The sequence below is a fragment of the Phlebotomus papatasi genome, chromosome 3, assembly GCF_024763615.1.
Source record: "Phlebotomus papatasi isolate M1 chromosome 3, Ppap_2.1, whole genome shotgun sequence".
In the NCBI taxonomy this organism is placed as follows: domain Eukaryota; kingdom Metazoa; phylum Arthropoda; class Insecta; order Diptera; family Psychodidae; genus Phlebotomus; species Phlebotomus papatasi.
The window spans coordinates 16,712,414-16,729,601 of record NC_077224.1 but is presented as its reverse complement, the minus strand read 5'-3'; the positions used below and the strand labels follow the sequence as shown (position 1 = coordinate 16,729,601).

At 34.3% G+C, this 17,188-nt stretch overlaps 1 protein-coding gene across 1 annotated transcript in view; it reads left to right on the top strand.

The window, feature by feature from the left end:
- LOC129807892 (max dimerization protein 1-like) overlaps positions 1-17,188 on the top strand; it is a 410,647-nt gene that overhangs the window by 358,583 nt on the left and 34,876 nt on the right. Inside the window, exon 5 of the mRNA XM_055857491.1 lies at positions 3,417-3,621. Coding sequence (XP_055713466.1) covers positions 3,417-3,621 — 205 coding nt within the window. The remainder of the gene's footprint in view (positions 1-3,416; positions 3,622-17,188) is intronic.

Sequence of the window (17,188 nt, the reverse complement as noted above, 5' to 3'; positions counted from 1 at the left end):
ATGACCAAGTGGTGAGTGGGGATCCATAGGGGGGCGGCAGGATGGGATGAGAGGGGGGGGCAAATGAATGTAAATCCAATTGAACATCAGAAAACGGAACATTCGAAAACCAATCATGGAAGATTAAATGGATAGAATACATTAACTTTAATTAGTTGTTGTCGGTATGTGCTGGGGAAATGTGTTTGCAGCATTTTCTCTACCATATCAAGCATCCCCGATCCCAAATGCCCTCCAAACTCCGCATGGGCTATTCTCGATGCCCATTGGTGGTCGAATGTGTCAGTGAATATCCTAAATTTATCTATGTGCATTAAAATACAAATCATGCGTTATATGTTATGCGGTTTTCAGCTTTTCAGCTTTTTAGATGACAGTAGGAAAAATTTCATTTTTGGGTCACCGGTGACCCAATCGTCCTTAAAGGGTTAAACAGTTTGAGATAGTGATTAGAATCAGCTTGAGGATCCCCCTCCTCACTAAAACTATTCTAGAATGAAGAAACATTATTCTGAAATTTGATATACAAAACTCTATTTTCCGGATAATCACTAATTAATTACTGGTCAATAACAGGTTTGAATCGGTTTTAATTTGACCATGGTTCAAAGGCCTTTTGATAAAGTCCATATCGGTCTCAATTTGATAGAAAATCAGCTCTTCGGAGACTTGTCAATCTTCAATAATGAACAGTTATTAAAACGAATAAATAGTAGTTCGCTTGCACCGTTTGCAGAATTTAGAGAATATACCTGGTAAATCTGATCTTTTCACCTTCAGCTTATCATACAGAATTTCAAACTAAATCTGGCAAAGGATATGGAAACTTCGTATTTTACATTTCGTATTTTACATGTTTGTTTCGTATTTTACATGTATTGGACATTTCGTATTGCGGAAACTTCGAATTTTAGTATATTTCGTATTTTACCATTTCGTATTTCACATTTCGTCTTTCATACATTTTGTACAAAAATTGAACAGGCGCTACTGATAACTTTCCAAAGCACAGAAAATGTCCCTTTTCCCCAACAAGCGATACTGATAACTTCGCAAAGCACAGAAAATTTCGACTTTAAACTCAGACCCCATAAAACTGCAATTCTTTGATTCATTGCAATTCATTGATTGATATGCTTGTGTGAAATGTATGGCAGACGAAATGAGAAATACGAAATGGTAAAATGCGAAAAGTGCGATACGAACATGGAAAATACGAAATGGAAAATACGAAGTTTCCGCAAACCGTCTGGCATTTTTGGTATTACAATAGAGGGGAAAGTGCGCTACCTTCGGACGTTTCAAGCTTTGAACAATTCATTTTTTTAATATATTTTTAACAATTTGATCCATGGCAATATTATATTTTAATGGCTACTTAATTGTACTTAATTATTATACTTAATGGCTAGTACCTCAAATATCCTGAAAAGAGCCATTTGTAAAACCCATTGAAAAGATAGATAAGAGAAATGAGTTATCCGAAACTTGAGTCGTCTGAGGTTAGCAAGCTTTCCCCTTGATCTTATTTTTTTTTCTTTAATAGTTAAAATTTATTCTATTAACTCTAAACTTGGTTGATGAGGGTATTAAAATTAAGTACCGTAGATTCGGTTGACTTTAAACTCAGGGGGTGAGTTTGCAATCCTGCTTCTCGTAAGCTTTTCTTTAACACTAGCACTTACTTACTTTACGCCATCCTTAAGTGCTAGAATTAAGGAAGAGCTTACGAAAAGCAGGAATCCAACGTTACTCACATCCACAGTACCGTACTGTACATTTACTTTTTTTTTAATTTTGCGCCCTTTCTATTTAAAAAAGAATTGTTTAGGAAATATTTCGGGTTCCGGTCAAAATCCCGAATGAGTCAAAATACCGAAATCCAAAATACCGAATTCTCAAAAATTTTCTGTGGCTTGGAAAATTATACTACACATTATCCTCCATATAATTTCATCCCTTTCAGGATTTTGGTTTTCGCGATTTTCGTTTTCGGAATTTCGATCCTTTCGGGATTTTGATATTCGGGATTTTGGCATTCGGGATTTTCGTTTTTGCGCTTTTGGCTTTCGGGATTTTGGTTTTCGGGATTTTGACGTTCGGGATTTTGGCATTCGGGATTTTGGTTTTCACGATTTTGGCTTTTGGGATGTTGGTTCATTCAGAATTTTGGATTTCGGGATTTTGGCATTCGGGATTTTGGCATCCGGGATTTTGACTTTCCGGACTTTGGCTTTCGGCATTTTGGCTGCTTCCGAAGTAATTCATACTGAAATTCCATTTCAATTGAAAAGAATTGAGAATCTAATGATTGAGCTTGCAAAGAAGTATTTATAGACTTCCCTACCCCTTCAGTGAAATTTAAGAATTATATATTTGGAAGAATACAGAATAATTACGTTGACTTTTTTTTCCTCACTCTTAAATAGACCCTCATTTCGTCATAATATTTTTTGTATGTGGCTTATCAAAGCGAACAGCATATTTTGAGCTCAGAAATATTTCCCCAGAGTGTATTTCACAAATAGCTACGGGATATATTCTTGTACAGAAGAGAGCCTTCTATATTATTCTTCCATTTTCAGTCCGCGATTTTCGCATTATGTATTCTTTCGTGTAGGCATTTGGCAGTTTTCGAAGAAAGAAAAACCCTTTCTCCCCATGTTCCACAATCGCAGAAGATGATTATTGTGACGATGAAGGGGCGAAGGATGCTAAAAAAGGGTTGAAATACCACGTGCAGAGCTTTAACAATTGGAGAAAGTCAAGAACGCACGCGAAAAGGGAGAAAATTTTGAAATCTGAATGCGGGGAAAATTTTGTGGGTGTGGGCGAGCAGAAGAAAAGCTCACTGATGATAATGACTTTCAAATGGCCAGAGGGTGAGGTTCGTCAGCTCATTGAGTCATGGTTGCTTCTCTGGGTGTTGCGATTTTCAAACCATCATCCCTCCTGGATTCTCAGTCTCAGCATGAACATGGGATTGGGAATGAATGGAGAAGAGACCATGAGTAAAATTACTCTGGTGGGGAATTAGAAGAGAAGCTTTTCTGAGTTTTGTGACAAAAATATTCCTTCAGCACTGTATCTAACATTTTTGTGTGAAAATGGACCAACTTGGATATTTAAATTCATCTCCAGTTCTCATTTTAACCACTCGTTCTGTTCCCCCAGTCCCTTCAAGCCTCCCCAAAGGGAGAACCTTAAGGGGGAAAATGTTGGAATTAGATGAATATTTGCCCAAGGGATTGTGCACTAAATACCCAAAGAACAAGACAGACAGAGAGAGAGAAAGTAAAATGTCGATTTTCTTAAGTAATTAAGGCATAATTAAATTGATTATATATATTTTTTGTACTACTCTTGCCTCTGTTGCCAATAGCCAAAGCAATTGAGAAAGTCATTTTTCTTTGCAGAATCTTGAGGATAAGGATAGACGGCAAATTTTTCATCGGGAACAATTAAGTAGAGAACAGAGATTTCTGAGGCGACGCCTTGAACAATTAACATATAATGCGGCGCTGTGTAAAAGAAGATCCGTTTCTGAATGTTCAACCTCAACCATTTCTAGTACAAATTCAACAACATCAACGGGATCACCATCATCTATAAGTGAATCTGGTGAGTTTATTTTACTGAATATTTCTTATAAAAATGGTATTGAGAGAGAGGGAGAGATAAGGAGAGAATGGGGTAGTTTGATACAGGGAACTCTTTTCCTTCTCCAACCTTTGATGGACCTAACCAATCAAGATTTATGAAGACAATTTTCCAAATTAATTCTTGGAAAACTTTCTAAACTAAATAAAATTAATTATATGATAAAGACAAAGAGAGAAGAGTAAGGACAGGGAAAGAAAGATAGGGACAGAGAGAGTGGGGAAATTTGGTACATAGAACTCTTTTCTTCCACCAACCATTAAAACGATACTCGCGAGGCAGTGCCATTTCCATATATTTGGTTTGTCCTTTTCATTCAAGAACTGCTGACTGGTTAGCATATTTTTGATAATCGACTCAGCAAAAATATGCTGAAAACGATACTTTTTTTCAACTAATTTTGCTTGCTTTGGAAGTTAAAAATCAATTTTGATTAGCAAAAAAAATAAGAAGTGATGAAAAGGGAATTTTGTGACTATATGACATTGTCATATGAAAATTTTCAATTTTTTTTCTGTAAATTGGGAAGAACTATTCGAAAATAAGTGCTTCAAAGAACTCCTTTCAATATCGGTTTTGAATATTGGGTTTGAATCTCAAAAGAGCTTTTTCGAAAATGCGATTCTGTAGCCGTGGCATTGCCATTTCAGTTCACGTGACATTGTCAGAAGTCACATATTTGAGATTTCTGGCAATTAAAAGTAAGTAAAAGTAACTAAGTAAAGACATTTCATTAAAAAATCAATGAATTGCATTTTCGAACTCTTATGATATGACAAAAAAAAGCTCGATTGGCATTTTCAGATTTCGAACTCACGCGTGACAACGCCACGAAAATTACAGAATTCCCCTACAGGACAGCTGTTTGATTTTCTTAATTTTAATCTCATTAATAATTCAATAACCAAGGAAACATGATAAACATGATGGAAATTTAAGAGACTTACAGGATTTTGCTACGGACTTAACGAAAATATAGTACTTTTAAAGGAATATTGTAAATTGCGTCAGTTGCTTAATAACTGGCATACTGAGAAGTTATTACTGTATCTTATTGGCTTTGATAATTTAAAGGTATAGATAATTTGTTTTAAGTTTGTGACATTTTAACTTCAAAGCTGATCTTCAAGACATTTTTTTGGTTATCCGTATGAAATTTGTCTAAATATTTCGGAATACCCGTATAATCGAAAATAAATCACTATTAACTTATTGGACTGATTCTAGGTGAGTTTTTACACTTGAGAGATATACTTCTGTCGAATTAAAATTCACTGTACATTGACCCAAATTTATAGGAAACTTTGAATTGAAATGACTTTGCCAGGAAGTGATATGGACAATGTAGCCTAATAAAACAACTAGACATGCAATTAGAAAATCCTAATCATAATTTTAGGACCTAAACTGTATACTAAACATATCAAATTACTAATTAGGATTACACGTATTCATTCTTAGCTAGAATTTCCCAGTAAAAATCACAGTGTTTTAGCAATTAATCCTGTTAAAGTAACCACGATGTAACCAAAGTTATTATGATCATTTTAAAATAATAACTCGTAAAATGACAAAAATGTGTCATAAACTTTCCTCTCTTTTTCTCTCTCACTCTCTCTTTTACTAAGGGTTGATGCCATTGATGCCAAAAAAAAAACCATCAGAGAATAATTCTGATTTTACAGTCTGCAAAAGCCTTGCAGCAATTTCCCAAAACTCACACGCATCATACAATCTGAAACATTTTATTTTCACGAAATTTGGATATATGATGGTTTGAGGGCGAAAATAAAACTTTTCTTTTGCGTATAAAAAAAAAAAGGTGGATAAAGAAGAGACATCATATAAATGGGGTATTCGCTTGATAAAATGTTAAATGACTTGGTGCCAGAAAATGTTTTAAACTTGAAGTGACGAGACAAAGTTAGAGTGAAAATATATACCAAATAAAATTTTCGTAAAATATCAATTTCCTCGCATCCAAACATATATTATATATGTGTATGTACATAAGTGAGAGGAATTTTCACGAAAAGCACGTCAAACTTTCACCTCAGGGGTAGATATGTGTGTGAGAGTCGTTATGAAATTTCCCTGAGGGTGTGGAAAAATTCGATTTGGAGAGTCTTCTTGGAGGGTGTGTATAAATAGGTCCACAAGAAAGTGGTTAGGAAATATAGGAAGTGCAGAGTGGAAAAAAAAGTTGGTGATCCTATTCGCTTATTTTCAATGTACCGTACAAAGACCCAAATTATCCAGCATGCTTTCAAATTCTATATTTATGTAGGTACATATTGAGTCTTTTGGCCTTCATTCTTCTTCTCTGGGGAAAAACTTTTCTATTTATACGTATAACACATGCCATAATGTTGAATCAAGCTACCATATCTCACCCATCCAGAAACTTCAATCTTCAATGCATCCATCCAAATCAGCCTCGTCCATCGAAAATGTCAACCCATACCCTACCCATACCCATAGCCCTTTAAACCCCCCGAATCCACCATGGAAAACCCAGGAAAAAATACACTCACGCGCACTCTAAATATTACCCTGGGTGAGAGTTGTTGTGTATTTGAAAAACAGGAAGCTTTAACTTGAACTTTAGAATACAATATTGAGCTTTTTGCTGCTATATACACTGAGGAAAATACGATTGCTAACATTATCAACTGTGTAAAAAAATCCAATTAAAAGTCGTAGATGTATGGGACATTATTTCGGACACCATTATAAAACATATTTTATCATCTTTGTTTCCGCTAAAATAATTCTGAATATTCTTAAAAATTAATAAAAATATATCGAAAATTGGTTTAGGTCGTTTAGGTAATATATCGGACACATTATTCTACAGAGAATGTAATATCGTCCACTCTGTATCAAATATCGTACAGCAAGTGTTTGCCCTTCCCATTCTTCAATATGTCCGAAATATTACTCCATCTCCCTATTCGGATTATAAACTTAAATAAATTGATGATTTAGACTCTCTTCTGATCGATTTTAACCTCTAGATAAATTATAAATAAAACTTAGATGAGTTGTAGAAAATACTACTCAATTTTTTCCTCAGTGTACTTTGTGTCGCCTGTTCTTCTACATATATAAACAGAATTTTTCCACACAATCAATCAATATCAGTTCCTTTTTTTGGCATAGCTCGACCCCACCCTCCTGTACTATGTGCGAAAAAAAAGCTTCTCCATCTTCATTGATACGATGGAAAAATGTTTGGTCCCCAACCCCATAAACACCACTCATATCCAGCAGAAATGCAAACAAGATTTTTTTTTCACTCTGTACCATCACCCATCGAGGGTGAATTTACCCTCATTGAGTGAGTTTTTGAATACAAAATTAGCCAAAGATTGTCCTCACACACATACACATCATAACCAACGAGATATTTTCATTTTTGCAACCATCCTCATCATCTCTGCCACCCATCAGTTTTCCATTTTTTTTTGAGTCTCCTGAATGGATTCAAACTCCGAGACAATCTTGGTAAATCCCATGCAAAATTATTTTTCTTCCTCAACAGCCATTGAGTATCTCTGAACAAATAGGGGAATATCAATGAAAGGCCTTCAAAATGTGTAGGGAGGGAGAAATTTTTGATTAAAAAATCGATCAGAGGATAAGACAAATTCATGACCAAGATGAATTTGATGGAATCTTTGAAGAGGGACAAGTACGTGGAATATTGAAAGCTCACGGATTATCGAAAACTCTTCTTGATTATAGATGGGACTGCTGGGAAGATTTTGTATGATTTGTACTTGTGTACTGCAAACTTATGGAAATGAAAGGTTTAAGGGATGTGAAGATTCCACTGATAATATGTTAGTCGAAATGTTTTGGATCACTGAATGTTTCCAGTCGTCACTTTTAACCGTTTAACCTTAAAGTTATAGCTTTAAACATTATAGCTTTATTTCAAAGACAATAATTTATGGAAATCATAAGTAAATATTATTGCTAAACGACCTAAGAACAACGACTATTTCAGAGAAAAAAAAAACAATTGTCGCTTGTTATTATTATCACTAATAAGAGAAATCCGAAAAAGGTAAAATAACATTACGGAAATGTTTATTTTACCCTGCAGTATTGATCCGAAATCGGTGTAAATATTATGCTTTTTAGTTGTATTAGGGGTTAAAGTTACCCTTTTCATGTTAATTTTACCCTTAAAAAGGTGTAAAATTAACATTAAAAAATGTTGATATATTTTTACACCTAAAAAATGTTAAAGTTATGGGGAAAAAAGTGAATCGCCCGCCGTTTTTTTCTCAGTGATTAATCGTGTCGAGACACTTTCTTTTGTATCATAATGTGCTCGTATTGGAAGAATCTGCTGTTTGTAGATGGCCCAAGAGGGTCTTCCCCATACTGAATGCTTCTTCCGTGCTCCTGAAGTTTTTTGGGCGGAGACAGTGCATTCTATTACGTATTATCACAGTAAAAATGTATTTTTCTGACTTTCTGTTTGGTTTGCACCGGGCGGGACTCGAACTCACAACTGTGAGAGCCGAGCCAGAGATCTCACCGCCCAAGACCCAACGGTCTTAACTATTGCGCCACTGAGATCACCTTGTAAAAATATGTTAAAAATAACAAATTCTATAAATATCAAGATATTGACACAAGGTACCGTCGTGATCGAGTGAATACTTGCTCGGGCTGAAATATTTCGAATTTAAAATTATTTCTTTATGCCTCCAGCATACCTTTTCAATCGGTAAAATTTCGGAAAGAAAATTCCAAGTTTCGTTTTTTGATTAAGCAATATTATTTATATAAGAAAACGATAACCTAGTGGAATAAAAAAGTTAGATAATTGAATTTTATAAAAAAAAACATATTTTTAACTGAGGTTACGGACTTATTGAATGACTGTAACATATTTATTTCGGAGGACCGATTGCTCTAAAGGGGATGAAGAAACCGGTTCGTAATGTCTATAATTCAGTCACCCTAGAATTTAGTACTTCCACTCTTCTTGATAATTCGTTCCTATGATAAGTACTCTCATATTCTGACAACTGTCACTGCGTCATCTCAAACTCTCACGCCTAGTTCTGTGCTGAAAGTTGTTAGAGCTTTCTTTCCAGTCAATCGTCTACGTACTTCAGCAAGTGTACATCAGTTGCCGCGGACTATCTACTCCACTACTCTCTATGTATAGGAACCGTTTGAAACCGAAAAAAACGTCGAATGAAACTTGTACGTCAATGATCAAAACGCTACCTGAACAAACTTATTTTGACGTTTATTCGGTTTCGAACTGTTCTTAAACACCCCTGATCTACTCCGATCCCCATTTTCCTATCAGAACTTGTGATATAATATATCTTCAAGTTCATCTCCTCTCTTTCTCTCCCTGTGCATGATACACAGGATGCTCTATACAAAGTTATATATGTGTTACACTCCCGAAATATTAGCGTAAGTGAAAAGCTTTACATTAAAGCCAATATAGGGTAAGTGTGCCAAATTTCGGCATAGTTGCATGTAAGCACCGAAGTCCTAAGTTTGAAATGCAATATTTTTAATTCATATTGATATTTTTTGTTACTTCCTTTTCGGGAGGGTTATGTTGAACCTTCAAGACTAGTTTATCATTTTTGTTTTCTTTAAATCACTTCCTAAAATATTGAAAAATTAATAAAAATATGGACATTGCTTTGGGTAGTATTTCGGCCACTTTGTGTGAAATTTCGGCCACCTTTTATCTGACCACCTTTTGTGACGGAACGGATAGAAAATTTCAAAACGTCAAACGGAACGAGTTTAATATTTAATTTAATACATTTATATGACTCACAAGCCCTGAGATCTTCCGTGTAATTTGTCCTAAACACCTGAAGAGTAGCATCTCAAATTTATGCGCAGATTCCCGTAGCAATTTGCACTTCCTGAACTCTTCCAATGACTTTTTCACATCATCTTTTTCATAGAAGCGATGGTTTTTTTCTCTGGACATTGTAGAATTCAGAAATTGAAAAAGAAAACATAAAATGAATAAGAGATTTAGGAAAGCAAAAGATGTTGCCGGAATAGGCAACACTACCTCACCGGAGAGACGCTCACAAAGTATATACTTTTTTACGCGAAATACAGGATCCAGCTGGGAAATTTTACCCGAAATTTTAAGATTGATTCACTATTAACATAAACAGAAACAATCTTTAATGAAAACTAATCAATTTTCATGAAAAACACCGAAGGAAAACCTTCTGCACTTCACCACAAATCACAAGACTGCTAAAGACACAATCGATCTGTCACATTTTTTGTAAGACTCTTTCCAAACTGAGTTTTCACAACGCAATTTAAATTCAAATTGTACCTAAAATTTAACTGTCTTTGTGTTAATACATCCTAAAATGAATAAATATTTGAAAGCAAAATGAATTCATTGACTATTCGAAGATTACATACATAATTTTAATTAATTTATTTGCATGGCCGAAATTACACTCAAAGTGGCCGAAATTTGGCACACTTCCCCTAGTTATCGATGTTATGCTCCAAACAGGATAAAAAAGCTCCAAGGATGCATTGCGGAGTTTGATAGGGTTGCTTTCGTAAATTATTCACTATTCTTTAGCAGTCAGGAGGCGCAATAAGGTAAAGTGCCCTCACTCGACCGGTTCCCCGACTCAACCAGTAAAGTTATTTATTCAATTTGTTTATATTTTCTATATTTAGAGTATGATCTAGCATTAATAAGTCAATTCTTATTCCATAAATAAATACGAATCAGTGACAAATTCATATAGAAATTGGCATTCTAGAATTCAAAATATTCAAAAATTGCCCCACCAGTCGAGTCGAGGAACCCGATAGAGGGAGGGCACTTTACCTTACCTCAGGGAAACCAATAGGACACAAGAAAGTAGATAAGGTAAAGTGTCCTCATACGAACAGGGTCCTCGACTCGACCGGTGAGTAAATTTTTGAATGTTTGATGGTCAATTTCTAAGAAGTTGTCACTAATTCGTATTGTTTATGGAAAAATTGACCGATTAATGTTAAATCATACGTTAATATATCAAGTAATAGCAAATATAAATAAATTGAATAAATAATTCTACCGGTCGTGTCGAGGAACCGGTCGAGCGAGAGCACTTAACCTTAGAATACGGTGGGTTAAGAAAAGTTTAGCTTCGAAAAATTGCCCTATCATTCATCCATTCATTAAATTTCTATCGCTTATTCTTATGAGGTTCGCACACACAGAAAAATTTTGACTCTAAATTTAAGAATATATAAGATCCTGGGAACTTAAATTGGACGTGAATCCCTGTGGCGCGTAAGTTTTGAAGCTCTGAGCGAAAGAAATGGGCTAGAATCCTTAGCTCTTTCAATTTAAGAGATCGGGAACTTAAGTTCAGCATTAGCTGGAAAATGAAAAATGTCTACAAATTTGCAAATTGCAACTTCAACTAAATGATCAAGGATTTGGAATTAGGACATTGGCATTCATTGGATGGGATTTGAAATTAAATTCTTGGGTGTTTCTGTTTAAGAATTTTCCATTTTTCTGTGTGCAGGCATAGGGCACCTTAGTTAGCAGCCCATGTCTGTCGATCCTCCGCCACTTCAAGCAGATGTTCGCGGTTGATTTATAAGTCGGTCCTAGGCAAGATCCTGAATTTGATTCAGCCATCTTGTCCATCATCTGCCCCGAGGTCGGTACCTCCTCACAACAGCCTCATGGCTTCCCTGTGAAATCTTTGTATGGCCCTATCGTTCGTAATTTTTAAAGTGTACAATATTTGCATTCTATCGATTGTTCCATCATGAACAATTCCCTGAAACTCTTGTCAGTGAAAGCTTTAAAATTTCTAATTCATGCCAAAAAGGGGTTACCTAGTAGCATCTTCCATGCCACAAAGATCTGTCAGAGATTGAGAATGTTACCACAAGGTTTCATCCAAAAAGGAAAATAACACGAGGTAGATGAAGTTTTTTTTTCTTACTTTAACCTTTTCATTTCCCAAGAACACTATTTCATCCTTCATCTTATGCTACGGTTAGTGGTGAGGTAAACCAAAAGAACCAAAGAAAGGATGATGGTTTGTTAGAAAGTTGAAGAAGCCTTGTGTGAGAAAAAGTTTAGTTTATTTTACTCTCTTGGATACTTTTTCTATATCATCCCAGCCTTCCCCTTTCTCCTAAATGTAACATGTCTTATTTGTTTTATTTTTCCTGTTTTGTTGATATATTAACATGAACTTTGTTAATATTTTCTCGTTGGTACATAAGAGAAGAACTTTAATATTGATGTACAATGTTGCGATGATGTTGTACCATATAAAAGAAAATACTTAGAAATATTTTCTCTAACATTGAGTTTCATTGCCTTGACATGTTTTCCCTCTACACCAACAGCTATATAGTGGCAGGTTCTATATATTATTTTCTCTCTTTTTTTTTGTCTGTCCCTAAACGAGATGCGTACTAAGAAAAAAGTCACATTAATATTATGAAGAGAATCTCTCTACAAGTTTTGCAACATTTGTCACCAAAAATTCATGAAATTGCACATTTTATTTGTTCAATTCTCATACATTGTGAAAAATTGTTATATACGGTTTTTTTTCTCTTACAGAGAAAAATATTTGAGGGTGGTACTTCAGAGAATCATATTTTATTTTACAACAATTTATCATTTTAATGTTTCTGTGTTAATTTACAGTAAATCATTGAGCTCTAGTTTTTTTTCCACAAATATATCCTTATTTTCTCGTGACAAACGTGAAAATTTACCCTTTTTAAAAAAGAAAACTGCTAACATAGAAGAAAATGGCTAAAAAACAAAAAGGGGGTAAATTGTACACGCACATCTGCTATGATCTCTATTTCTTTTACTTCCCTCACCTGCCCTTCTGTTCTTTTTAAAATTGATTAATGTTAAAATTACATTAAAACTTGCGTGCGTTTTTCTATATTGGAACGAATTTGTAAGACCTAAAAGGGGTGCAAAAGGTGGGAAAAATAAATTAAAGTCACAGAGGAAAAGGAAAAGGTATTAAAATCCATACGTGTGATTTATTTTTAGACACATGAAGTCACATGGTGGCATGACAAAATACAAAGTCATGTGGTAAAGAAAAGGTTTGAAAAACTCATTTTTTCTATATGTGGTTCTGAGTAGGATTTTCCGAGTGATATTTTGCAAATAAACATCAAGAGAAAATGAAAATCACGCAAAGAGGATAAAAAAGCTACGACCCAGTGGTTAATGCACACATGACATTTTGCAAACATTACGTTTCGTATATTAGTATGCAAAGTAAAATGACATTTAGGTAACCCCTTAAGAGAACTATTAAATAATATGTCAAACTTCTAATTGAGGAGATATTTTTTTTCCAAATTGAAGGTTTCTTCGACTTATACACTTAGTCCCGGCATTAAGTTCTTCGGGATTATGCACCTGACGGAATTATGCACATACAATTATGCAAGTTTGCCTACCATTGGGAGTCAATTTGTGAAATCATTTTTGAAATACGCCTGAATGTATACTATTTTGCGACGCGGGAAATTTGAAAATACTTTCCTTCTTTTTGGGATTAAAACTTTAATTTTTTTTTATTAAGGCAAAATTTTTAAATATTATAGCCATTTCTTGAAGAACTCTGACAAAAAATACTGTTTGTTAATGCATTTATTTTAAATAGTTAATTTTTTTTGTCTTGACTAGTTTTACTCCACGTGAAATTCGTTCTACGGCCAAATTATTCAAAAGAAAATTAAATTAAATTATTCAAAAGCCCCTGTAGGTATGCGAATTTTCTCGATGCGTAATGTCATTTCGCGCGTTTTTTTCGGTCCTGAAAATGAGCATAATCCCGGGACTGAGTGTACCTAGTTTTAAAATATCTAGACAGAAATTCAAATTCTCCTCAAAATAATTACGCTCGCTATATTTCAAGTTTAGTCACAACTCTGCATAAATCGAATTGTCGTTGTAACGTTCTCAAATAGGGGAAGATATTGGCATGGTTCGCTCGCGCGACCCTAGAACAGTCCGAATTTTCTCTTTGTTAAGAAAGAGATTAATCTTAATTTCTTATTAAGATTAATCTAGCCCTTCTTTCCTAAGTTCTAGGATCACAAATGGAAAATTGTCCCAAAATAAGTAATTTTGATTGCACACATTTCGTCCGATTTCTCACAACTAAATTCATTTTCATTAAAATATCACTTACACCTAGTGAAGGGTTAATGCGGGTTGATATTTACGTAATATTTTTTTTTGTCGGAGGAAAATAATTTTATGAGTGGTAAAAAATCACAAATACAAGAAGTTCCGCCTTAAGTGAAAACGGATTGAAAGAATTTGATATGAATTGCCTACTATTGGGAGCTCATTTATAAAATAATTTCGGAATTTCCCCTATATCTATGCAAATATTTTTCACGCGGTAAATTTAAAATGCATTTCTTATGAACCGTTATCGTTGAAACTCAGTAACTTATTCCAAAGGCCATGTGTGGGTATCCAAATTTTCTGTGTCACTGAAGTGAATTCGCGGACATTTTTTTTGCTTTCGAGAATTTCTTTCAAAGCGGAACACTCCCAGTACTTCATTACGTATTGGTTCAACCACTTAAAGAGTGTTATGGTTCGCCAACTCACCAAGTGACTCCAGCAGTTTAAAAATAGGTGTGATTAGAAGGAATCACGCCTAATCAGTTCTTGATATTTAATTGTAATAAAAATAGTCCTTCAAATAAATGACAAAAAATGTGTTTAGAGAGATTTTTTTAATGAAATCAATCTAACAATCTGTAAATAATTTTGAAATGTTAGGAAGAGCTATTACAGGAAAAAATTGGAATGATGATCCAATGCCTCCCATAGGTTGAACCGGTTGAACATTGCTTCCACGGTTCGCACAAATCGTATTCTTTTTTTCCTGTCCAGGGGAGGAATTCTGTAACGCTCTGGCAACGCCATACATATGACAAATTGGGTTCGAGTCTTACGGTGTTATCACACTTGCACATTAAAATTTTAATGTGATGCACATTAATTGTCGCTTGTGAGCGTCTAAATATGTTATTTGTGTCTTTGAGCCACTTAATATTTGGGGTTTTTCTATTTATTGATAATGAAGTGGACTTGGCCTGCAAAAATAAGTTTAAATTTACCTAAAGCATAAATATTTCTCACATTAAAAAATTAAAGAGAAATCGCATTAATTTTCCGCATTAATGCTATAAATCAATTTATATCAAATTTTGCGGGCCAAGTCTACCTTTTTATCAACAAATAGACCAAATTTTCGATATAAAATGATTCAAACACACAAATTACACTTTTGGACTCTCACCAGCGACAATTAATGTGAATCATATTAAAATTTTAATGTGCAAGTGTGATAACACAGTTAGGATAGCTTTTTCGAAAATGCGATTCTGTAGCCGTGACATTGCCATTTCAGCTCACGTGGCATTGTCAGAAGTCACGTATTTGAGATTTCTGGATAATTCAAATGACAATGAATTTTGTTAAACAAATCAACCACGATGTACTGTATTTTCACAAAATCATCAAGTTAAAGGGATTTCATTAAAAATTCAATAAATTGCATTTTCGAACTCATGATATGACAAAAAAAGCTCTAATGGCATGGTTTTGGTTTTTTGATCTTTTGGGTTGAAGATTCCACAGTTTGTGTTGCCACGTCCGGACGGAGCTTCCCTCCGAAAATTTCCACTATACTGTAATACCTTACGTATACCTATCTTTGTAATTGCAATGGGTAGACATGTTTAGAACGTCAACTGGGGAGTATCTAATTTGACAGAAGAAATTGAAAAGAAAATTTCCTTGCAAATTTTATAGCTTACCTTCATATCTAATTCTATAAGTATAACCTTTATTGTAGATAAACTTTTTTTCCAGAGAAATTGTATTGATTTAATATGGCAATAATTTTATTACCTAACCAGCCGCATTCATACAGTTTATGGTGTATAAAGTAATGAATGCTTTTTAGAAGATTACGTGTTGAGAATGTGCTGATGGGAAGGCTCTAGTACACCTCCTCCCACAACTCCCTAGAGCTTTTTACGCCAAACTTTCTGGGTGACGATTGAAGTTATATATGCTATGAGAGGAAAGACAAAAAAACACCCTCTTTCAATGTCGGGAGTATTTATATATCTAAAATTAGAAGGAAGTGAGAGAGAGGGAAAAGCTCTTGGTCTAATCAAAGAAAATTGCCCTCACTTATATAGAGAAGAAAAATATCCACACATACGTACATATACAGTAAGATTAATTGATGGCAATTCCACCCTTATCATGTCGTATTTAATGCCAGAAGAACCGATATAAATTCACAGATTTTCTCATACACTTTTTTCGCCCTTCAACAACTCCTTGTTACATTCCGATGCCAGATTTCTTTCAATGGAGGCGCCTGGTTTTCTTTTCAAACAGTTTTCCACCATCTCCTCCCCCTGCCATAGCTCCTCTTTTCACGAAAGGAAAAGTCCATTTAAGCCGAAAAATGCCCCTCATTCCAATTATCCTTCATGAAGAATGAAGAAATGAGTGGCCACAAGGGAGGAAAAGGATAAAGAATGATGTGATGGTTTATTCAATTTTTGAAAAATTTAATTTATAAACCACACAAGAAAATGCTATTAATCTTGTGAATGTGTGCAACTCACTGAAAATAGTTGCTTCTCATTCACCATCTATTTTTCCCGCACATCTATTTTTCTTTCATTCTTGTTTCTGGCTCATGTATAAAGATGACCAACCACCAATTTTTCAAGTGCTTCTTCTTCACAATTCATCTGGGAAAGTACAAGCAAAAAGCTCCTCGAAGGAGGGTACTTGGAGAGTTTGGCTAAAATGCATGGAAATGGCTAAAGGGGATAAAAATCTCAATAACATTTTCTTTTTCTTTTTTGTAGAATGAAAGAAAATACTAATTTTGATATTGGTGAGATTATTCGTTATTTTTCATAACCATAGAGAGATAAAGTGTCTGTTTTTGACAGTTTTATTGTCTGGATTTTCTGGGTCAAAGATTGAAAAATATATTCTGAGAAAAATCAATACATATTTTTCAACATTGTTGGATGTTGAATTAAAATTAATTAAATTGACAATTCGTATTTTCTCTTAATGTTTTCTTGCTTGTTTGTCAGACAATTTCAACAATTTGGAATACATCAGAATTAAGAAACAAAAGAAATGGTATAATATTATTCTTACAATTACGAATGTTTTAAACTCGCAAACTTCAATTTCTGTAAATAAAAAAATGGTTAGTTAAAAATTAAATTTGGTTATACAGTCTGCAAGCAAACAGATTCGGTCGGTATAATTTAGTATGCTCAAAATTCATCTTCGCTTTCTGTCTTTTATGCTTTGGAAATGGTCATTTTATTCTCTCTATAAATCCAAATCTCAATTCAGAATCGAAATTTTTGTGTAAAATTAAATCAAAACCATTTCGATTTAGTTAACAAAAATGTCTAAGCT